Source organism: Mustela erminea, chromosome 13, assembly GCF_009829155.1.
Source record: "Mustela erminea isolate mMusErm1 chromosome 13, mMusErm1.Pri, whole genome shotgun sequence".
NCBI classification, from domain to species: domain Eukaryota; kingdom Metazoa; phylum Chordata; class Mammalia; order Carnivora; family Mustelidae; genus Mustela; species Mustela erminea.
In genome coordinates, this window is record NC_045626.1 from 76,959,516 (window position 1) to 76,984,259 (window position 24,744).

General features: G+C 42.5%; 1 protein-coding gene across 5 annotated transcripts in view; it reads right to left on the reverse strand.

The window, feature by feature from the left end:
* Positions 1-24,744, reverse strand: part of BICDL1 (BICD family like cargo adaptor 1) — a 101,952-nt gene that overhangs the window by 23,705 nt on the left and 53,503 nt on the right. For 2 of the 5 annotated variants that reach the window (XM_032309177.1, XM_032309176.1), the window contains exons 3-4: positions 3,182-3,298; positions 281-427 (exon numbers count right to left, since the gene is read on the reverse strand). In XM_032309177.1, the coding sequence (XP_032165068.1) occupies positions 281-427; positions 3,182-3,298 (264 nt within the window). Of the gene's footprint in view, positions 1-17; positions 123-280; positions 428-2,304; positions 2,317-3,181; positions 3,299-24,744 lie in introns of all 5 variants that reach the window. The other 3 variants (XM_032309172.1, XM_032309174.1, XM_032309175.1) reach the window with 3 other exon arrangements.

Sequence of the window (24,744 nt, forward strand, 5' to 3'; positions counted from 1 at the left end):
GCCCAGAAAGAACTCACTGAAACTGCTCCAGGGGCCAGTGGCTTGAACAAATTGGAAGGATGACTTGTGGGTAGCGATGTATTTGGTTTCAGCAGAGCCAGACTCACCAAGTTGGTGGGTGCCTAAGGAGAACGACAACAGGGCCAGTAGAGAGACCTCGGCTTTACCTTCTCCTGACCCCTATGGTGGTGCTGGCCCATCAGCTTTCCTGCAGGGCAGGCAGCTACGTGCTCTTTTAATCTGGCCCCGGTTTTATAGGACAGCTTCTCTGTCTCAGTACCTGTAGGTCTTTGTCATGGCCTTGCCTCTCCAGAATCAGCACCCGGTCCTGTAGCTCCTCCACAGTCCCCTGGAGCAGGTCATTCTCCTCTAAGGTGGCACTGAGACGATGCTCCAGCTCCCGTTTCCGATCCGACAGCATCTTGATCTGAAAGGGTGGAGAGTCACAAGGGTGGTGTGCAGTTACACCCAGGCTGATGAGCAGGAAGGGAGGAATGAGCCCCAAACATGAAGGCCGAGGTTTCCCCAAGTGCTCTGCCCAGGGGCCCGGTGCCCCCATCTCGGAGAGAATAGCTGTGAACTCCCAAGCTAGAGAGGAAGCCCCTCCCTTCTAGAAACCTGTCTGGGAAGGGGTGGGAGAGGAGCTTTGGGAAGCTGGAATGTGGGATGCCAGGCAGAGGAAGGGAAGGTCAGTGCTCTGGAAATTCCACAGATAAGACAGAGAAGGGCTCCACCTTGCCTGCTTGTAACTTCACCTCAACCCCATAATTTATGGGGGAGTGGAACCCAAACTGTGGTTCCATTCTTCCTTCTCAAGTCATGGGCACAGGAAAATGCCTGGAACAGCCTACTGAGCTGCTGTCTTGTCATACTTTTATAGCTCTCTTCTGTACTTCCTCCCCCTGCTAACAAACAGGTCTGGCTCTAGAGGTCACAGTTCAGACCTGGTTCTCCAAGTTAATGGGGGAGTGGCAGGGTACAGAAACAAAGTAGTGCCTGCCTCAGCCTGTGTCCTGGAAGCAACAGGACATGGACATAAGTAAGTAAATGATTTTAGTCAGTGTCTTTTTGCCTGAGCAAGTCATTTGTGAATAGGAGGAATTTCACTCCTTTTATTAAACAGGCCAGTGTGTTTGTACGTTGCATATCTAGCCAGTCTCAAGAGATATAAATCTTCTTTTAGGAAGGCCTGTTTAGTCTTTTCAATGTCAGTGAGAAAACAAAGGCAAAATGTAAAGAGGTGCCAAATCTCCTGGCCTCAAGGTCTGTAGGCTCAGGAGCTATGCCAGCACTCCATGGGCCAGCGATGCTTCACCCCAACAACACTGCACCGCTAAGGGGCCACTGAAACCTTCCCAAGACCTGCATGCAGGTCCCACTGGCTCCTCCCACCTATCATTTCCCTGCTGAACTTATCTCTCAACCAGCTTCTTGCTCCCAACATGGTTAAGATGTTCTCCACTCTCAGTTTGGCTTGGAGAACAGTCCATTAAGGGGACCAAACTTCGGCGCTTTCCTGGGGAGATTTTAAAATGAATGTATAATGTGTCTGAGGTTCTCTGAAATCCACCTTTCCCCTCTGCTTTTTGTCTGTTCTTGCTGTCCACACCAGAATTCTGTTCAGAGAGCCCAGATCTTCCCCGGCCACTGATCAATCAGATAGGATGCTGTCCTGGGGAAATGGAAGTATGTGGTCTTTGTCCAGAGAGATCAGGTATCTGGCCAAACAAAGAAATACTGTCTCAAGTGTGCACCTGGGTGAGGGACAAAAACGAATAGGTCTTTTCTGTGAATGGGGCCACTATTCCCCACACTGAAGCATGTTTCCCGTGTGAAGGAATTCTTACTCTAGTTGATTTTCATTTAAATACCCTCTGACCTTTACATTTTCCTTCCATGGATAAGCTTTGTGTCTCAAGTTCCACTCAGTGAAATAATGATTTAATAGTTCTGACAGATAATCTTGGCCCCTTAAAAAAACTTAGAAGTCAGAGCTACATGAAGTAACGTGCTTGACCAACGTCTTACGTTGGTTTTGTAAAGCAGCAGTGTTGCCAGATGAAGCAAGGCATCGACACTCCATCACCCCAGACTATATACCCTGAAACTTGTGATCAAATCTGCCAATTAACATTCCCGGGAATGACCCTGAGTCACGAGGGTCTTAAAATAGTAAGCAGAGGGGAGAGGGAAACAGGCAACTCGAAGGAGTCAGAGCTTGGCAAAGGCAGTTTAATGGCAAGTCATGCACACGAGAGTGGTCACAGACAGGCATGCCAAACCCCACCAGAATCAACTACTTACTTCAAGAACCTGCTGCTCAATACCAGTAGTATTTCCAAGGGAAGGGAGAAAGGAAGGGAATGACAGGCAGGAGAAAAGAGAAGATATTGACAGACTTTAGGAAAAACATCATTGGTCATTTCCAAAGCAGGGAAGCAGCCATCTGGGGTTCTCTGGGTCTGACCAGAGGTATCTGGCCCTAGCCTGTGCCTTTAAGTGGAACTTAGCCTAAGGGTTGCTGTCTGGACAATCGGCTTAGGGGCTGTCAGCATCAGATTAAATGGAATACTGAGGGGGAAGCGAAGAGCCCCCCACTTTGGGCCGGTGATAGGACTCCCCTCTTCTCACCTCCCACTGCTGGGTTCTCACAGGGTTGTCCACTAAGTGCTACTTTTTCTTTTCCTCTGGCCCACTGAGGGTCAGAGACCCTGCCATGCTCTGGTTCACACCCTCCACACGGAGTGCTTTCTCTGTATTAACTCATCAAACACAACAGCCCTATGGAGTAGCTACGTCTGTTACCCTCATTTTGTACATGAGAATATCACAGGTCCCATTAAGGTGGGCTGAACTGGACCTGAAATCCTCTTTCCCATTGTCTGTTTAGGGTCGGCAAGAACGTTCTTGGCCGGATCCACATACTCAGTAAAAGTAGGTCACCCATGATTTCCGCGCACTCATCAGTATCTCTGAGCAGCCTTACTCTTCCAGACCCAGTGCATCATGAATCAAATTTTCCCCCTTGAGTTTCTCACTGAGACATCTCTCTTCAGAGATTTTAGATACAGCAGGGTTTTGTCTTCCCACTTCAGGGAACGCCTTATCTGAAAGACCTACTGCGGCGCCTCCACTGAGAAAAGTGCTGCCTCTGTAAGCGCGGCCCCGCAGGGCGGCTCACCTCAGCCTGAAGGCTTTCAAGCCTGATGATGTGCTGGTTGGTGGAGGAGTTTTTCTCCCGGAAGTCTTCTCTGAGGGCATGGACTTGCATGGAGAGTTGTCTCTCAACTTCTGATGCCTGCAAGCAGAGGAGACTTTCAGGGGGCGACTCGGAGGCTTCAGTGGATTCAGTGCAAAGGGAGTCTGTTAACATTTTCCTGCCTTTCGTTTCCCAAGTGTCTCTCTGCAACTTCCTACTCTGTGAGGAGCATAGGATGAGATGCTGGCTTCCCACCCCCGGTCCATGTGTTCTTCAGTGCTCAAACAAGACCAACCCCCCTACTTCCACTGCGGACGAGTCAGTCTTGGTAAAGACTGCTTTGCTAGTCAGAGGAAACAGGCCTAGGAATAGTAAGCTCTCAAATGTTCGATACCGTCATGACTACTCTGCACATAGCAAAAGCTGCGCGAGCATCTACTAAACCCAGAGAAAGTCTCAGTGTTTTACATGAAAGAGTAAGAGAGAAACCTAGTCCTTCAGAAACTCCTTTATTTCTCTCCTAGAAATGTCTTTATCTATATTCTCTCATTCCTTTATTTTCTCTTTATTTCCTCAGCAGGGCCCAAGTAAGTCATCTCTGTCTCCATTGCTCATTTCCATTCAACATGGGCACTATTTGAAGCTCCCTGTCATGTTTGTTAAGATTTTTTATTTTTATTTTTTAAAGATTTTTATTATTTGAGAGACAGAGAGAGAACGTGAAAGAGGGCACGAGCATGGGAGAAGGGCAGCGGGAGAGGGAGAAGCAGACTCCCCACTCAACAGGGAGCCCAATGTGGGACCTGATCCCAGGACCCCAGGACCATGACCTGAGCTGAAGGCAGAAGCTTAACCAACCAAGCCCAGTTAAGAATGTTTCTTTTAAAGATTTTATTTTAAAGTAATCTCTACACCCAGCATGGAGCTCAAATTCACAACCCTGGCATCAATAGTTGCATGTTGCACCAACTGAGCCAGCCACACATCCCGGTGTCTGTTAAGATTTTTGCCATTCGGTCCTCAAGGACATCTCATGCAACTTTACATTCTTGGGGACTGTTGGCTCAGGCACTGACTTCCCACCCTGATCCATTTATTCTCTAAGGCTGCAACACAGCAAAACACCAAAGACATTTAGTGTATCGGCACCCTCTCCTGAACGTGCAGGAGAGTATTCTGAAAGAATGCTTCCTTGCTAAGATCTGAGCTCTAGTCCTTCTCCAGGAGTCCCAGCCCAGCTTCCCCGTGTGCACTGGCCCTGAACACTGCCCAGTAGAGACAAGAGCCACAGGACAGGTTAAATTAACTGCCTCAGTGCTTTTTTTGAGGCCAAAAAAGGGTCAGTAAGCTTTATGAGTTCCTGGGAGAGATCACTGTGTGCTGAAGTGGTTAGGAGGTGAGACAGTAATAATGCTGCTACGGTAGGCTAGCTGTTTAGTGAGGCTCTCACATTAACAGATACATGTTTGATAGTTTCTTTCCCCAGCTTTTTTTTTTTTTTTTTTTAAGATGTATTTATTTACTTTAGAGAGAGCAGGAAGGTTGGAGGGAGTGACAGAGGGAGAGGATTCCCACCAAGCAGACTCCCTGGCAAGCACGGATGCCGCGCAGGGCTCAATCCCATGACCCTGCGATCACGACTCAAGTTAAAATCAAGAGTCAGACACTCAAGTGACTGAGCCACCAGGTGCACCTCAACAGTTGTTTTTATCTTCAAGTGCTGTATAAGCAACGGTCCATCTTTGTCTTGGTCCTGCAGATTCAACAAATGTTGCTCCCCTGAACTAGATGGCCGTGTAAGAATCTCAGCCTACAGTTCTAATTTTTAAACAGTTACACATACACAACAAAATAAAACCAAACCACCTCTTCTTCCTTATTCTAAATTTAATTACAGACACCACCAGCTTTTTTAGTTTTCTTAATCACTTAGAAACACAATGTTAGTCATCCTTGCCTAAAATAACGTAAGTGGTATGTACAGAGTACTTACTATGTGCCAAGAATTGTGCTAAATGCTTTAAATGCATTATCTCAATTGTCATAACCAAAGTAGTGCCTGTCATGCTCAATTTACTAATGAGGAAACAGGCTCAGGGAAATGAAAGAACCTGCCAACTTCTCAGTAAATGATGGCATCAGAATGGTAAACTTTGGGTTGTCTTGTCTCCAAATTAGGACTTCAATACAGACATACCCTGTTTGGCTGCACTTCACTTTACTGTACTTTGTAGAGATTGTGTTTTTTCCAAATTGGAGGTTTGTGGCAACCTTCATCGAGCGAGTCTCCAGTGCTATTTTGCCAACAGCCTTTGCTTCCCTCATGCCTCATGGGTTGCATTTTGGTAATTCTTGCCGTATTTCACACTTTTCATCACTATTATATTTCTTCTGGCAATCTGTGACCTGTGATCTTTGATGTTACTGCAGTAGTTGTTTTGGGGTCCCACGAAACACGTCCACTGGAGACAGGGACTTGCTCAATAACGCTGGGTGCGTTCCGACTGCCCCACTGCTCTCCTGACGGCCATTCCCCCATCTCTCACCCTCTCCTCGGACCTCCCCACTCCCTGAGACACAACAATGTTGACATCAGGCCAGTTAATAACCCTACAGTGGCCTCTAAGTGCTCAAGTAAAATTAAGAGTTGCACATCTCATCGCTTTAAATCCAAAGCCAGAAATAATTAAGCTTAGTGAGGAAGGCACATCAAAAGCCAAAAGAGGCCAAAAGCTTGGCCTCTTGCGCCAACCGTTACCCAAGTGACGGATGCAAAAGAAGAGATTATGAAGGAAATGACAAACACTGGAAAACCAAAAAATTCATTTTACTCACTTTAATGTGTATTAGCTTCTTTGTGGTGGCCTGGAACCAAACCGGCAATATCTCTGAGGCAGGCTTGTACTGCCTTTTTGTATCTTGAAAAGAGTTTTTCCTTTTTCTTTGTCCCACTATTAACCAAACCTTTAGCAGTTTGACCAGTCCAAGTCAGCAAGGCTTCTTTTTCTTTGTTTTCTCCTTCTTAAATGCTAAGAAATTTAATTTAAGACTCTGGAAATTTCTTTTAATAGAACTTAGGGCTCATAAGGAAAATTCCTTCTAATAAACGCTGTAATTTGATTGCCTATACTGAATTCAACTGACAATCAAGGTTTCAAATAGGTTTAGATTTACAAAAAGCACTGGGTAATTCAGGTCGGTGACCTTATTCTGAATATCACCAGCTTGACAGGGATGGTGAAACAACCAAGGCCCTGAGACGCAGCGGATCGGCGGTCAGGTTGCCCAAGCTGTATTAGAGATGTTCTTGGACACTAGTCTCCTCTCAAAATGATCTTCCTAGAAGTAAAAATGGTCTCTTCCTATCAGGTAGCCTGACTCTAGAGTCTGAGCTCTTAACCGCTAAGCTCCAATGGGTCTCTTTTAAATGTTAACTCCTTAGATGTGCTCAGGGATGGACTATTCACAAAGGCTTTTAACCTACATCTCTTATTTGAATCTCTAAAAGGCCTAAGACACAGGAGTAGCTGACCTCCTTTTGCACACAAGGAAGTAGAGGCTGAGAAAAAGTGGCAATGCCTTGGTCTTTGGCTTCGCAGTGCTGCGCTCTCCCATGCATACAGCTACCTCCAGCCACGCGGCCAGTCATTTGCCTGTTACGGCGCTGGAGGGGATGCATCACTCAGAGTGATAAACCCACTCCCACATGCAAGAGCTAATGTAAATTATTTTCTTCTTCAGAGATGACCTTGGCTCAGATCGTTAGAACTAACAGGATGATTAAAAGCTATTTCTGCATAAAAATTAAGTAATAATCTAAGTTTATACATAACTTTAATGTTCTAGATGCTTTCTGATCAAAGGATGAGGAAGCCTGCAAAGCCAGTCCTAGCTCTATAACAAACTTCAGACCATCTTTGAAGTTCCTCAAGTAGCAGAGTTAGCCAGGACAAAAGTGATCTCTCTAAAGGGACTTGCTCAGCTCCTGAGAGGAGGGATAGAACAATGGAAAGGAAAAAAGTTGAGTGAGATGATCAGGATTAGAGTTCCTATCCTACCATATATATGTGTGTGTACAGAAGTTAAGGGAGTTGTTTAACTTGAATAACACTTGGCCAGATTATAGACCTACTCCTCTTTTCCATACTATTACAAAAAGGGCAGGTCTAGAGGAATGCTCCTTTCCCTATTTCCAATTCAGGACCTTGTGAGATTGAGTTGAATCACTAAGTTTAGGGGAAAAAAGGAAGGAAAGAAATAGTACAATGCATACAAATTTACGAGAATTGTGGGAAATGGCAAAAGACCTAAGGATCGGTGGTCTTTCTGCTTTTTTGTTTTTGTTTTAAACAAGGTGCTACTGAGAACATCATGTGTGCACAGTTCACTTCTTGGGTTTCCACTGAGGGCAGCCTGTCAAGTGATTTGGCCAATATCATGGAGGTGGTGGGTCAAGCTAAAAAATATGGAAAAACACTGAAATATTTGGCAGCCATATCCTTTAGCTCTGCTCTCCTGGTGGCCTTTCAAAGCTATCCAACAGCCAGCAATATTCAGAAGCCATACCCCTCCTGCAGATACAAATTTTCCTACTTCTAGTTTTGGGGTAGCAGTCATGGCCCTAAGACATTTTTTGGTGATCGTGGTAGGGGGGTAATACTGGGACAATTCAGTTCTTTTTCTCCACCCCCCCTTAAAAAGATTTATTTATTTATTTGAGAGAGAAGGAGCACACACACATGGGCAGAGGGAGAGAATCTCAAGCACACTACCCACTGAGCGCTGAGCCTGGTACAGGGCTCAGTCCCATGACCAATGAGATCAAGACCTGAGCCAAAATCATGAGTAATCATGAGTCAGATGCTTAACCAACTGAGCCAACCAGGCGCCCTGCCCAATTCAGTCTTAAAGTGGAAAATGGCAGGGACTTACACAGTCACCTTCTCAGAATGATGATCCTGGCTACTGTGCCTGATGAAGCAGCCAGTAACAGCTATGGCAAAAATGTGGCAAAGTATGACATCTGTAATCACAGGCAAATATAAGATGGTATAGTTTTAGTTCAGGTATTTGTTCTTTGCTTTTTGAAATCAAAATTTTTTTCCATAATAAGAGTAACAAATGTTCAGAATAAAAATAATTAGAGAATTTAATTGAAATTGAAAGGACTGAGATAAGTTACAGTCCCCATTTATCCTTAGTCATCACTGCCACTCTCCAGTGAGATCTTTAATATCATTCCTATTACAGATATTTCATGTGAGTCCTAGAAATTGTCTATTCATATCTAAAACGTTACAAAAGTTTTGCCTTTAAAAATACATATAGGGCATGTGGGTGGCTTAGTCAGTTCAGAATCCAACTCTTGATCTCAGCCCAGTCCTTGATCTCAGGGTTGTGAGTTCAAGCCCTGCATTGGGCTCCATGCTGGGCATGGAGTTTACTTTAAAAATAAACAAACAAACAAATAAACACACGTGTATTTTTTTTTAAAGATTTTATCTATTTATTTGACACAGAGAGAGATCACAAATAGGCAGAGAGGCAGGCAGAGAGAGAGGAGGAAGCAGGCTTCCCACTGAGCAGAGAGCCCAATGTGGGGCTCCATCCCAGGACCCTGAGATCATGACCTGAGCCGAAGGCAGAGGCTTTAACCCATTGAGCCACCCAGGCGCCCCACAAACATACATGTATTTTACATCTTTCCAAGCCAATATATAGATCTACCTTATCCTTTTTAACAACTGTTTAGTTATGTGAATATAACATAATTTAACTAATCCCTGCTTATGAACATTTAGAGTGCTCCAATTCTTTGCTATTACAAACACTGCTGCAGAAAACATCCTTGCTTAACCATCTTTGTGCTTGTGGGAGAATATCTTGTAAGTGAATAAATTCCTAAAAGTGGCATTGTTAGGTAAAAGGTAAGCATATTGGGGCGCCTGGGTGGCAATCGTTAAGCAGAGTTAAGTGTCTACTTTGGCTCACGTTCTGAGCCCAGGAACCGGGGCTCGAGCCTCGTATCAGGCTCCCTGCTCAGCGGGAAGTCTACTTCTCCCTCTTCCATTCCCCCTGCTTCTGTTCCCTCTCTTGTTCTGTCAAATAAATAAATAAAATCTTAAAAAAAAGGTTATGAATATTTACATTGATAGGTATTGCCAAACTACACCCCCAAAACATTGCACCAGTTTCTATCCCCACCAACAGAGTACAAATACGCCTGCTTCTCAATACCTTGCCACCACTGGGTAATATGAAACATTTTAATCTTTAGATACTAATTTCTAACATTCATTTTTTTTTTTTAGAATTTATTTATTTATTTGACAGAAAGAGAGAGACAGCAAGAGTGGGAACACAAGCAGGGAGAGTCGAGAGGGAGAAGTGAGCTTCCCGCTGAGCAGAGAGCCCTACATGGGGCTCAATCCCAGGACCTGAGCCAAAGGCAGATGCCTAACGACCGAACCACCCAGGCACCCCTATTTCTAACATTCTTATTTCAAAAACATTGTCTTTTTTACTTTCACTGATTACAGATTGGATGATAAAGAAAATGAGACATTTGAGAAACTACTCTAGTTCTGTTAAAGAGTGATGAAAAGCCCAATACTTATATACCCTTGAACTATCTGGAATGAACTCCTTTTTATAATCAGAGTGCTTGGGTTATTATTAATTAAGCCTCAAGTTGGCAAAACAGAATGACTCTGTGTTCCTTCTCCCTGATATGCCTGATTTGGTTAGAGTACCATCTAGGACACATTACTTTCCCTCTACTGAGCAGAGCTATTCTAGGATTTCTTTATGACTCCTTATGGTTAGGCATTTGGGATCTTCCCGTATTTCACAATTATAATAAATACATGTCACTGGTGGGTAAGTAGCACTTGAATAGAAATGCAGTCGACAACCTTACTGTGTCAGAAAGGGAGATGAATATGCTTTAGAAAAGAAAATCTAGGGGCACCTGGGTGGCTCAGTGGGTTAAGCCACTGCGCCTTCAGCTCAGGTCATGATCTCAGGGTCCTGGGATCGAGCCCCGTATCAGGTTCTGCTCAGCAGGGAGCCTGCTTCCCCCTCTCTCTCTGCCTGCCTCTCTATCTACTGTGATCGCTCTCTGTCAAATAAATAAATAAAATCTTAAAAAAAAGAAAATAAAATCTACACCAATATAAAACAAAATGGGATTATTATTAGCCTTTGCTTAACTGAAAAATCCAATTATCCAGAGACCTGTATTTTCTTATCTTCCAGGTTTTATTGTGAAAAACTTTCAAATTCATTAATGGGTGCCATGAGCCTACTGACAACATATTACATGACAACCCTTTTTTTTGCTCTCTTGATTATTTATAGTAAAATAGTGACAGCCATCTACTAGATGATCATAAATCAATGTAAAAAATTAAATTCACCTTTTTGTTCTCACTAGGCTTCCATATGCCAATTCCTCCCAAAGGTTTTCAAAAATAACACTCAGAAGTGAGGTTTGTCATGTATTTATATTTTCCTTAATGTTTGAAGACAATAAGACTTTCACTACTACTTTTACAAAGAAAGGCTTCATATCTAGTTATATGGCTTATGGGGACTGACCCTCCTACTGAAAATGACTAAAAATACTGCGTAAACCAGAAAAGACTTCTTGGAAGCATCGAGGAGCTGACAAATACAGTGACAGATCTATGTTAATGTTTCATGTATGCAAATTATTACAACCACCCAATGGAATACAAGCAGTAAGAAATAAACCTAACTACACCACAAATGAATAAGGAAACTACAAGGAAGGACATGGAGAAAATAACTAAACGAAATAACTGGAAAATAGTCTTTTGACTACACTGTAACATTTAAGAGAAAAAGAATATACACGGACATTGTACTGTAGTTAATAAATTTGTTTCTCACAGAGACGGATAAGAGATTCTGACCCCACTCTATGTTTAACAGAATTGAACATATAAGTAAATATATCACATATAATGAGAACGAGGTTCTTCTCTTGCAGAAAAATAAGACACAAATAAGGAAAGAAGAATAGAATGAATTCTGTGCTGCTAGACTGGAATCAGAGATAGCAGTATGAACTTACTAGTATGTATACAAATGGACAAGTTGAGAAATAATTATGGATGTTTGTTAATGAAAATCATTATTAGGCAAGTATCCCAGTGTTAGTATATTTTCCTTATGTCCTAAATCTGTCTTCTGAGAGGGCCCCAAAGTAACAACATCCCAGGGGAACAACTACTGTTCAGATTTGGTTTCTAAATGCCATTCTCTACTAAATGAACCAAGGCTCCTTGGAGAAATGGCTGACTCCAGGGTTGGGGCAGGAAAAACACAAGATGAGCTTGGATTATCTTGTGATGCCGGAAAGAAAGGAAGTGCTCATAAAATGATGGAGACCTACTGAACAGGCATAGGTGCTAAATTGAAGGCGCTCCCAATGGCTAAGACTAAGACCATGTGGTCAATAAAACAACAGTTATGGATGACAGCACAAAGAGTAAGAGAAATATTCATGAGTTCACACCGATAAATAAATGAACAAAATAAATGTGAGGGGGAAGGGCAGCTCTCTCTTACAGAAGAATCCCAATCAATAAATGTAGAAGGAATGATGACAACAGAAAATCACCAATAAGCGCGCATCACAGTAATAAGCACTGCAGGCAGGAACTAGGATGAATATTATAATGATTGGGCAAAAGTTTGATGAGAAATGGGGTATTTGCACAGTCTCAAAGTGTCTCTCCATAAGATTTATTAATTATGAAGGGAAAAATAGTAACCTCACAGAGGGGAAGCCAAGCAGACACTACCTTAAATAAGAGATAAAAGTTAGTATCACCAGTAAAAAGAATAACACCACACGTCCTCAACAGGGTGCCCTGAGAAAGGCATAACTACACATCTGTGCTACTGCTATAAAACTGTACCTCAATCTAATCGTGACAAAACATTAGACAATGTAAGCTGAGGGACTTTTTTACAAAGTAGTTGGTCAGTACGCTCCAAATGTAACGAGTTCAAGAAAAACAAAAACAGACAGGATTTGTCAGAGATTGAAGGAGACAAAACAAAACAACAAAACATCATGACAACTAAATGCGATAGGGGATCTTCAACTGGATCCTGTGGCAGAAAATAAATACTGGTGGGAAAACTGGCAACATCCCAGTCAGTCTCAGTCCGGTGTTAATCTCCTGTAGTGTACAATAGATACATAAGATGTTGACATTAAGGGAAGCTGGAAGGGTCTATGAGAATCTTTAAAAAAGATTTTATCTATTCATTTATTTGAGAGAGGGGGACAGAGAGCGTGTGTGCCCATGTGGGGGGAGGGGCAGAGCAAAAGGGAGAAGCCCAAGCTGACTCCATGCTGAGCCTGATGGCGGGGCTCGATCTCACGACCCTGAGATTGTGACCTGAGCCGAAGCCAAGAGTCAGACAGATGCTCAACTGACTGATCCACCCAGGCACCCCATTAAAATTTCCATATTGTTTTTCTAATTTCTCTGTATTTCTAACATCATTTAAAAAAAAAAAAATCAGACTTGTATTGCCCCTAGACATGTGGCAGAAGAAAATAAATCATCTCTGGAGGATGGTACCTCCATTCAAAGTTCAAATTATCTCCACAATTCTCTAATAGAAACAATCAGATTGAATAAAAGATGACTTAAAGTTAAAAAAATAAAACAACAACCAATCAGATTGTAAGTAAAACAGAAACAAAGCCAAACACACCCATGAAAACAAGGACCCATGAGCAAGAACCAGCAGAAGCAAATCCACAAAGACTTCAGATCCTAGAACGACCAGATATAAATTGTAAGACAGATGAAACTGCAAGACAACTTTGTTTATTTTGTTTAGATACATAAAAGGTTAAGAACCAACATGTCTAGAAAGAAAAAGTTATAATAACTGAAATTAAAACCCAATGGGTAGTATCAAAATAGAAGATTTCTAAGACATCATTAAAAAAAATAAGTCTGGGGGTGCCTGGGTGGCTCAGTGGGTTAAACCTCTGCCTTTGGCTCAGGTCATGATCCCAGGGTCCTGGGATTGAGCCCCGCATCGGGATCTCTGCTCGACGGGGAGCTTGCTTCCCCCTCTCTCTCTGCCTGCCTCTCTGCCTGCTTGTGATCTCTGCTGTCAAATAAATAAATAAAATCTTTAAAAAAAAGTCTGTAAGGTCTAGTTTGGGAGAAAGTATATGCAACACATACATCTGACAAAGGACCCATATCTGGAATATATAAAAACCTCTCACTCAATAATAAAAAGACACCTAATTTTTTAAATGGGCAGAGAAATAGAACAGACATGTCACGGAGGAAGACCTATAAATGGCCAATAGCACATGAAAAAATGCCTAGCACCACTGGTCCCCAGGGAAATGTAAACTGAAGCCACCACAAGATAACCTGACACATCCTTAAGAAGACTATAATTCAAAAGATGGACAACACAAAATGCTGGCAATTGTGGAACAACTAGAATTCTTGTATATAGTTAGTGGGAGTGTAAAATGACAAAACCCACTTTGGAAAAAAGCCTTGTAGCTTCTTACAAGCGTCATGAACAGAGTTTAAGAACACATGAAACAACTGAAAAGCAAATTACCAAATTAAAAGACTAATCAGAAGGAATAAGACTAGTCTGAAGGCATTATCCACACAGAAGTGCACAGAAAGAGAGAGGGAAGACAGAAGAGATAGGTCAGCACATGCTCTGTAAGTATAAACTTCAAGTGCATAAAGGGCAGAGAAACCGGAGAGAAAATAATGGCTGAAAACCTCCTAAGTGATGAATGAACCGATTCAATCCTTAAGAAGCCCAATGAAATGTAAGCAAAACAAAACCTAAGGCATAAGAAGTGGAGTAATACTGATGTTTGCAAATATTCAAAGTAAAGCATTTTTAATTTATTTTCTTTTTAAAAAATTTTAAATACTTTATTTATTTATTTGACAGAAAGAGAGAGATCACAAGTAGGCAGAGAAGCAGGCAGAGAGGGAGGGGGAAGCAGGCTCTGTGCTGAGCAGAGAGCCCGATGTGGGTCTCCATTCCAGGACCCTGAGATCATTACCTGAGCCGAAGGCAGAAGCTTAATCTACTGAACCACACAAAGGAAAGCATTTTTTTAAAAAAAGATTTATTTGAGAGAGAGAAAGAGTGTGTGAGAGAGAGGGAGTACGAGCCGGGGTGGGAGGTGGCGCTGAGCAGGAAGCCTGACTAGATCCAGCCTAGATCCCTGGACTGGACTCTGGGATCATGACCTGAGCTGAAGGCAAACATTTAAATGACTGAGCCACCCTGGTAGCCAAAGAAAAGCATTTTCTTTTCCTGGTCTCTCGTCTTAGGTTGCAACTAGTGTGAAGCATATTTTACTAATTATTTTAATCTATCTCCTGCTAGACCTTGAGCTCTGGTATCCAGGACATTACTTAACACATCACTGGTGTTTGAGGCATATTTGGAATATTGGATGCATGTTTGGAGAACAACGGTTTATATTTTCTTATTAGAAAATTACTTTTGGGGGCACCTGGGTGGCTCAGTCGATTAAGCGACAGCCTTCGGCTTGAGTCATGATCCCAGGGTCCTGGGATTGAGTCCCACATCAGGCTCCCTGTTCAGTGGAGTGCCTGCTTCTCCCTCTCCTTCTGCCTGCCGGCCGCTCTGCCTACTTGTGCTCTCTCTCTGTCAAATAAATAAATAAACATCTTTTTAAAAGGGGCACCTGGGTGGCTCAGTGGGTTAAAGCCTCTGCCTTCGGCTCGGGTTGTGATCCCAGGATCCTGGGATCAAGCCCCGCATCAGGCTCTCTGCTTGGCAGGGAGCTTGCTTTCCCCCCTCTCTCTGTCTGCCTCTCTGCTTACTTGTGATCTCTCTCAAATAAATAAATAAAATCTTAAAAAGAAAAAGTCTTAAAAAATAAGAAAATTACTTTTCCTAGTAAGTTATGTTTCATGTATTATGTTATAATAGAGTATCCTCTTTAAACTCTGCAAAGCACTTTACTACTAAGCCAGAGCAAACACAGAAATTTAACAATTCTCTTAAGCAAAAAATTTGAGATTTTAACAGAATGAAATGAAGTTTTACAATGCTCAAGCCTTTCATTTTATTTTATTTTTTAAGTACTCTCTACACCCAGTTTGGGGCTTAAACTCACGACCCTGAGTTCAAGAGCTGCATGCTCTTCCAAATGAGCTAATGAGGTGCCCCATTTTATTTTAATTTTTTCTTTTTTTAAGTACACTTTATGCCCAGTGTAGGAGTTTAAACTCATGACCCTGAGGTCAAGTGTCATGCTCCAATGACAGAGCCAGCCAGGCACTCCAAATTTCATTTATTTTTTTTTAGTAATCTCTATACCCAATGTGGGGCTCAAACCCATGACCCTGATGTCAAGAGTTGCATGCTCTTCTGACTGCGCAAGCCAGGTTCCCCCAAGCTCTTCATTTTAATGTTTAAGAGGAATCTGTTTTTCTGAACAACTCGTAGTTCATCACCTATGAAGGAAGAATTCACATAATTCATGTTGTATTCTTGAATTCTCACATGTTTTTGTTGTTACATGATAACACTGTGGCTGGAGACACCTGCTGTGCTGCTTTACTAACTGATATTGCCTTCTTTCAGATACACGGTGTAGGCAAAAGAAATTTTCTCTTTACCTAAAACTTATGTTACAGGCATATGGCAAAGATATTGCTGGTTTGGTTCCAGACCACCACAATAAAGAGAATATCACAGTAAAGAGAGTAAAATGAATTTTTTGGTTTTCCAGTGCACAAAAAAAATTGTATTTACACTACAGTCTATGAAGTGTGCAATAACATTACGTCTAAACAAATTTACTTATTTCAGCTTAAAAATACTTTACTGGTAAAAAATGCTAACCATCATCTGAGCTTCAGCAAGTCCTCTTTTTGCTGGTGGAGGGTCTTGCCTCCATGTTGATGGCTGCTGACCGATCGGGGTGGTGGACACTGAAGGCTGGGGGGCTATGGCAGTTCCCTAAAATAAGATGACACAACTTTTGCCATGTCAATGGACTCTCCCTTTCATGAAGGGTTTCTCTGTAGCAGGTGATGGTGTTGGGTAGCATTCTACCCACAGCAGAACTTCTTTCAAGATTGGAGTCTGTCTTCTCAAGCCCTGCTGCTGCTTTATCAACTGAGTGTGTGGAACATTCTGAATGCTTTGTCATCAACAGTCTTCCCAGCATCCAGGAGCAGTTTCCAACTCCAGACACCATCACTCTTGCTCATCCACAAGAAGCAAGTCCTCATTGCTTCAAGTTTTAGCACTAGTTTCTAGCGATTCAGTCCCATCTTCAGACTCCACGTCTAATTCTCGTTCTCTTGCTGTTCCCACCCCATGTGCAGCTACTTCCTCCACTGAACCCCTCCAAGTCCTCCATGAAGATTGGAATCAACCTCTTCCACACTCTGTTAACATTGCTCTTTTGACCTCGCCCATGAATCAGGAAAGTCCTTGGTGTTATCTAGAATGGTGAACCCTTTCCAGAAGGTTTCCAGTTTACTTTGCCCAGACCCATCAGAGGACACACTATCTATGGCAGCTCTAGCCTTTCAAATGTCTTTCTTAAATAATAAGGCCTGAAAGTCAAAACGACTCCTTGGTTCACGGACTGCAGAATGGATGTTGTGTTAGCAAACATGAAAACAACATTAATCTCGTACATCTCCATGCCATCAGGGCTCTCGGACAGCCGGGTACACTGCCAGTGAGCAGTGGTACTCTGAAAGGCATCTCTTTTTTTCTGAGTCTCAACAGCCGGCTTGAAATATTCAGGCAGTCTCGTTGTGAACAGAGGTGCTGTCGTCCAGGCTTTGCTGTTCCATTTACAGAGCGCAGGTCGGGTAGATGCAACATCGTGCTTCAGGGCCTGAGGGTTTGCAGAACGGGCAGTGGCTTCTGCTCCGAGGCTCCAGCTGCATTAGCCTCTCACAAGAGAGTCAGCCCGTGTTTCACAGCTTGGAAGCCAGGCACTGACTTCTCCTCACTAGCTACCAAAGTCCTCCACGGTGTCTTCCTCAGATAGGAGGCTCTTTCTTACATGGACACTGAAAATCATGTTGAGTGGAGCCGCCTTCATGGACCATCTCAGCTGGAGCTTCTGGAGAACTCGCTGCAGCTTCTACACCTGCTGCTGCCCCTCACGCTTCTGTGTTATGGAGACGGCGTCTTTCCTTAAACCTCGTGAACCACCTCGGCTACCTTCAGACGTTCGTTCCTGCTGCAGCCCCTCCCCTCTCTCAGCTTCAGAGAGTGGAAGGGAGTCAGGGTCTTGCTCTGGGCTCGGCTTCGGCTTCAGGGAGTGTTGTGCCAGGTTTGATCTTCCATCCAGACCACATACGCTTTCTCCAGATCAGCAAAGAAGACAGTTTTCTTTCTTTATCATTCATGTGTTCCCCGGAGTAGCGCTTGTCATTTCCTCCAAAATCTCTTCCTTTGCCTCCGCCACTTGGCTAACGGTTGGCGCAAGAGGCCAAGCTTTTGGCCTCTTTTGACTTTTGATGTGCCTTCCTCACTAAGCTTAATCATTTCCAGCTTTGGATTTAAAGTGAGGAGACGTGCAACTCTTTCTTTCACTTGAGCACTTAGAGGCCACTGTAGGGTTATTAACTGACCTGATGTCTATATTGTTCTGTCGCCTGGAATGGGGCAGGCTGAGGAGAGGGTGAGAGATGGGCGAACGGCCGTCAGGAGAGCAGTGGAGCAGTCAGAACGCACGCAACATTTACTGATTCAGTCAACGTCTCCTGTGGGCGTGTTTCGTGGCACCCCAAAACAACTACTGTAGTAACATCAAACATCACAGGTCACAGATTGCCAGAAGAAATATAATAGTGATGAAAAAGTGTGAAATACTGCAAGAATTACCAAAATGCAACCCATGAGGCATGAAGGAAACAAAGGCTATTGGCAAAATAGCACTGGAGACTGGCTCGATGAAGGTTGCTACAAACCTCCAATTTGGAAAAAATCCATTAACTTCAAATTGCAATAAACCAAAGGCACAGTAAAATGACATATGGCTGTATAAGGATGTTCAGTACATCATCGTTTTTAATAGTAAAAACCTTGAAGCAACCTAAATTTTTGCTATTAGCTGACTGGATGGAAAACGTTAATCAGAGTCATGGAATGCTACAGGCATCTACCTGTATTAATATGGGAAGATTTCATAATGTAATCTAAAGTAAAAAACATAGAACATTTGATTCCAGCATACAAAATTATGAGTGTACATTTATTTATATGCATATATGCATACATACATTCTTCTAGAAGAATGTCTGGAAGGCCATTCATCAAAATGTTATCTGTGATTATCTCTGGGGGATTAGATTCCTATAGATTTCACTTTGGAAAAAATTACTTTTCTGTAATGTTTGAATATTCTACAGAAATATGTATTATCTTAATATTGAGAAAAATTAAGTTATTTTTATTCTTTAAAAATAAGTAAATTCATAAGATACCAACCTAGGGAGAAAAGTGAAAGAAAGAAAATAATATATATATATTTTTTTAAAGATTTTATTTATTTACTTGACAGAGAGAAATCACAAGCAGGCAGAGAGAGAGGAAGGGAAGCAGGCCCCCTGCTGAGCAGAGAGCCCGATGTGGGACTCGATCCCAGGACCCTGGAATCATGACCCGAGCCGAAGGCAGCGGCTTAACCCACTGAGCCACCCAGGCGTCCCAAGAAAATAATATTGTAAACATCAAATCAAGATCAGGATCTTCAGGAATATGAGGCTGGGGAGAATCACCAGTAATCACAGCATGAACTTAGAAAGATTGAGGGGGGAAGAGAAGCTACTCATTTATTTATTTTTTAACTTTCAAGTTTGAAATTTGACAAAGTTCCAAACCCCTATGAGGAATATAAAGAAATATAAGACACAATCTCTATCCTCAAACAGCTGAAGGAGATGAGATGAATACTCATGAAGCAGCCAACGTAAGTCACAGAATAAGTATTTGTATATGTGGCAGATGGTACGAGAAGTACACAAGGAACTCGAGACAAAATATGGTAAGTTTTGAGAGAAGGAAGAACAAAGTAAACAGCTCGGTGACCTTAAGAGATTATACAACTACTATACCTCACCTTCCTCATCTGAAAATGGTAATTAAAATATCTTTAAAGTTATGTCAGCATTAAAATGCAATAACACGGACAACATGTTTAGCACACGTTAAATATGTAGTATGTTAGAGCTATTACTATCACTTCTTTTTTTTTTTTTTTTAAAGATTTTATTTATTTATTTGACAGACAGAGATCACAAGTAGGCAGAGAGGCAGGCAGAGAGTGAGAGAGAGGAGGAAGCAGGCTCCCTGCGGAGCAGAGAGCCCAATGCGGGGCTCGATCCCAGGACCCTGGGATCATGACCCAGGCGCCCCTATTACTATCACTTCTAATAAAGTAAAATCTCCAAACAGAACATGCATTCATTCAAAGGAAAACATGCAATCTGAAAGTTAAAACCTCAGAGACTCTGGTTTAAACCCTGAAGAGAGCATGTGAGGAACCGGAGGTACGGGTCAGCAAAGTCAGGCCTAACAGGACATGCTGTGAGCAAGCAATGGCGAGGGACTTAAGATTACAGTTAGTTCTTGCCTCCTGTTCCAGTTTCTTCCCATTTTATTACCATTTTTACAAAAGACGAAAACTAACAGTCACACAGAGAATAGTCACATTTTCAGGGATGCTAAAAACTCAGCCCCTGGAGTGAGGCAGGTCTGATGTTTGTTACTCCTGCAAGGGGATGCCTGAGAAAGTCAATGCATGACTGTTGGTCCTGTCTATGCCAAGTATGTGCTCTTTAATATTTAGAAAGTGCACTGTCGTGAAATAGGGGCCATACCTAATTTTGTTTTATTTGAACTAACTTTAAAATTAGAGCACTATAATGGTTTTATTATCACCCTTTTAATCATGGTCACAAACGTAATCCCGCAACATCAAAGACCAGCAACTCTGGCAGCACAGGCTTAATTGAAAAAGGAAAAAAGGACAAATGTCAATCCACTTTTGTTTCTGAAAGAGGGCCATTATTCAGTGTCAGAGCCCAACTGCTAGTTAATAAAAACTATTTCAGAAGCCAGAGAGAAAAGGCTAAATGTTTTTATTTTTAAATGTTCTGTGAGGACTCAAAACAGGCCCAGATATTTCCAAAATACTATATTCTCAGAGTTCTGATTCATTCTTTGTCTTGTTTTTTTTTTAAACCAAAATGACACAATCCTTTGTGCTAACTTGATGGCCTGGCACTTTGCACCAATTCCAACATGGATGGAACACCTGCTTTCTATACTTTGAATCAAGGATGCAGGATGAGTAAGGCTCAGTTCTTGTGGGAAAACTGCCTTGCTAGCTCAGGGTCTGAAACAGAATGTGGTCCTCCTCTACCAGATACCACGCTGTGTGAGCTCAGGCAGACTGCTTAACTCTCCATGCTTTCGCTTCTTTACCTGTGAAGTGGGGATAAAGTGGTAGCTCTCTCAAAAAGCTGTGGTGAGGATGAAATAAGTTAACAGAGGTAAAGTGCTTAGAACAGTGTCTCATATGTGTTAAGTACTCTGCGTGGTAGCACTTGTTGCTACTACTCTCATCATTAGCTCTAATAATTTCAAAGATCAACCCTGACTGAAGATCTGATATTTAAGTTACTGGCACAAAAAGTCTAAATGAATACATGTAAATGAGGGCAGATCTTAAGCCTAAAGAAAGAGGCCAAGGGAACTTGGCACAGGGAATGATGGCGGGTGGGGAGAATGACAGCTCTAACTGAGGCAGAGTTACAGAAAACTGAGGCACTCTCTTTCATCCGTGGATGGTGGTACGGTAATAATAGAGAAAACCTGGAAGTTCTTAGGGGCAGAGGGAGGAGTGGATACGAGAAGGGAAAGACAGTAAAGGAATTACTATCTAGCTAAACTGAGGCACTGTGAACATGTGTATCTTGAAACAGGCTTTCCTGCTCCCTCAGGGTTGAAAATAGTGAGCACCATGGATTTCCTGCAATGTGAAATATTTACGCTTTCAAAAGACGACTGCTTGGAGAAGAAACGGAGAACCTTTTCATAATAAACAGGAAGGCTGAAGAGAAAGAAGGCAGCTACTTTGAATGATGTTCACTTTATAGTAAAGTTTAATTTAGGACAATGATGGGAAAATGCTGCAGTAAACGCTTACATATCTTTCACTGGAAGATAAATGGTGTCACAGGAACCATTCAGGACCTATTCAGGACTCCCCTAGAAAACACAGGCGCCTCAGAGGCTCAGTCATTAGGTATCCGCCTTCAGCTCAGGTCATGATCCCAGGGTCTTGGGATCGAGCCCCACAGGGGGCTCCCTGCTCAGCAGAAAGCCTGCTTCTTCCTCTCCCACTCTCTCTGCCTGTGTTCCCTCTCTTGCTGTCTCTCTCTGTCAAATAAATAAAACCTAAAAGAAAAGAAATTTCATGTCTAATCCTAATAAAGAAAATTCTAGAATTTTTAAGATTTTATTTATTTGACACAGAGAGAGAGATCACAAGTAGGCAGAGAGGCAGGCAGAGAGTGAGGGGGAAGCAGCCTCCCCCCGCTGGGCAGAGAGCCGGATGTGGGGCTCAATCCCAGAACCCTGAGATCATGACCTGAGCTGAAGGCAGAGGCTTAACCCACTGAGCCACCCAGGGGCCCCAAGAAAATTCTAGAAATTTTAATTTTTTTTTTTTTTTGGTCTTTTGGCTTCATCAGGGAACTCATCAAGACCTCAAAAAAAGGTTAGAAAATTAAAATGTTCTTATTTGCAGCTGGAGAAAGGTTAGGAAAAAATGGCTTTCCAAACTAGCTGTCACTTTCTCCTTCCCACCACCATAAGAACAAAACTACTATATTACTCAAATTATGCCTTTTTCTTTTTTCCCCTGAACAGGCCCCCATGATTCTGCTTACGGAGTACTCCCTTCTTAGAATGTGTTTACCTGAAATTTTTCACTTGATCAATTCTAAATCTTAACAGCCCCGTCCAGAGAGGACTTCTACATTGCTTTCATAATCTCCCAGGGTAAGATGACTACATTACTCTCAGCACATCTGCACTTAGCACTCACTCTATTTTATTTGTATACATGTCTGTTTTCTCTCTTATATTATAGTGAAGAATTTAAAGACAGGAGTTATATCTTCTATTTATCAGTATTTCCCTGAAGAAGTACATGACATACAGTAGGTGCTCAAATATTCACTGTATGAAATGAAATGTGATCACCTTAAGTGAATACTATTTGAGATAGTCAAGCTAAGATTATAGAAAATAGAAGTGGGATTAAGTTAAACCCCAGGAGTGTCCCATTAGCAAAGTTCCACCAGGATCATGAGGGAATTAATGAGATAACTCCCTTTGATTTAAATAGTCCAGCCCCAGTAAAGGGCAGTATTTCCTTCTATAGGTCATCACCATGGCTCATTCGGATTTACTTAGGCTTTGATGTAAATTACCCACGACTGATGGGTGGATTTGCTGCTTGGTGCTTCTACCTGAACCTTCCTCTGCTTTTGTATGTGAAACCATTTAATACTCAGAACCTAAAACTTCTTTCCCTGTACCTTCTAAAAACTTCACTGCAATTCCTTCTTCTAAAAGATTATCATTTGAGGGAGACCTGGGTGGTTCAGTCAGTTAAGCCCCGTCTTCGGTTCAGGTCACGATCCTGGGGTCCTGAGATTGAGCCCCACATTGGGCTCCCTGCTCAGCAGTGAGCCTGCTTCTCCTTCTCCCTCTCCCTCTGCAGCCTCCCCTGTTTGTACACTCTCTCTGTCAAAAAAATTAATCTTAAAAAAAAAGAGAGAGAGATTGGAGAGAGACTAAACCTGAAAAAGGGAAAGATAAACATTTATTAAGCACTTCTTAAGTCCAAGCACTGCTCTAGGTAATGTACAGTTATTTCATTTAATCTTAACAATACTATGGGATGAGTCCAATTAACATATTTTGTAGATGAAGAAACTGAAACTAGAAGAGATTAAGTCACATAATTGAGGTCACTTAATTAGTAAACAAAAGTGCTAGTATCCAAATGTAGGTCTGACCCCAAAACCAATGAAAATGCCACCACATGACCATGCCTAAAGGAAAAGACTGACCTCATATCTACTTCTGGTTAGGGTTAGCAGCAAAAACCAGACATCCAATTGGCACTTCTTCCTGAATGCTTTGAGACTTCTTTCATAATTTATCTCCAGCCCTGACCTCTTCTCTGAATTTCGTTCAGATATCCAACTACCTACTCAACACATCCACCTGGATAGCCAATGTGCATCTTAAACTCAACATGTATAAAAACCGGACTCCTCATTTTAGGGCTTCCACCCAAATATGCTTCTCCTGAGTCCTCCCTTTTTCAGGAGATGGCAGCTCCATTCTTAGGAGTTTTAGTCCCAAACACAGGAACCATCCTTGACTCCCTTTTACCCCTAAACCCCACATTCAGTCCATCTACAAATCCTGTGGGCTATACCCCTGAAATGGACCTCAGAAAAGATATGAGTGTGAATGAGTTGGTATCAAAAAAGCTATTAGAACGGTGCCTGGCTTATAATAAACACTGAAGCACTTACTGAGAAAAACAGATACTCAGCAACCCACCACTTCTGTCTCCATTCTTTAACCCTAGTTCCAGCCAGTGTAATTGCTCAGCTAGACTACTGACCACAGCAATCACCTACCTGGTCTGTCTGCATTTAGGCTTGTCCTCCTACAGCTCATTCTCCACACAGCAGAGCAATCCTTTAGAAACCCAAGTCAGATCATGTCTCTGCTCAAAACAGTCTAGAAGCTTTCATCTTACTCAGAATAAAATACTATAAAGTTCTTATAATGGCTTAAAGACTACAAGAATCCTTCCCAACACCAACCTCATCTCTCATCTACTCTCATCCACTGTATTCTCTCGGTTCCACCCATACCGGCCTCCTTGCTGTCCTCAGCCACGCTGAGCGTATTCTTTTTTTCTTTTCTTTTTTTTTTTTTAAGATTTTATTTATTTATTTGACAGACAGAGATCACAAGTAGGCAGAGTCAGGCAGAAAGAGAGGAGGAAGCAGGCTCCCGGCCGAGCAGGGAGCCCGATGCGGGACTCGATCCCAGCACCTGGGATCATGACCTGAGCCGAAGGCAGAGGCCCAACCCACTGAGACACACAGGCGCCCCAACGTACTCTTACATCAGATGTGCGTGTTTGCTTCCCTCTGCCCGGCACTCTCTTCCCTTAGTTATTCACAAGCTGTTCAGTCACACACAGAGGTCTCTTCTCAAATGTCATCTCATCAGAGAGGTCTGCCTTGTTTACCCTACCCTACACGCGTCAGTCTCTATTCCTATCCGCTGTTCAATTTTTCTCTATGGCACTTCCTGACATACAGCTTTTTGTTAATTGAGTTACTGCCTCTCTCTCTGCCCTTGATGTCAATTCCAAAAGGGCAGGGCCT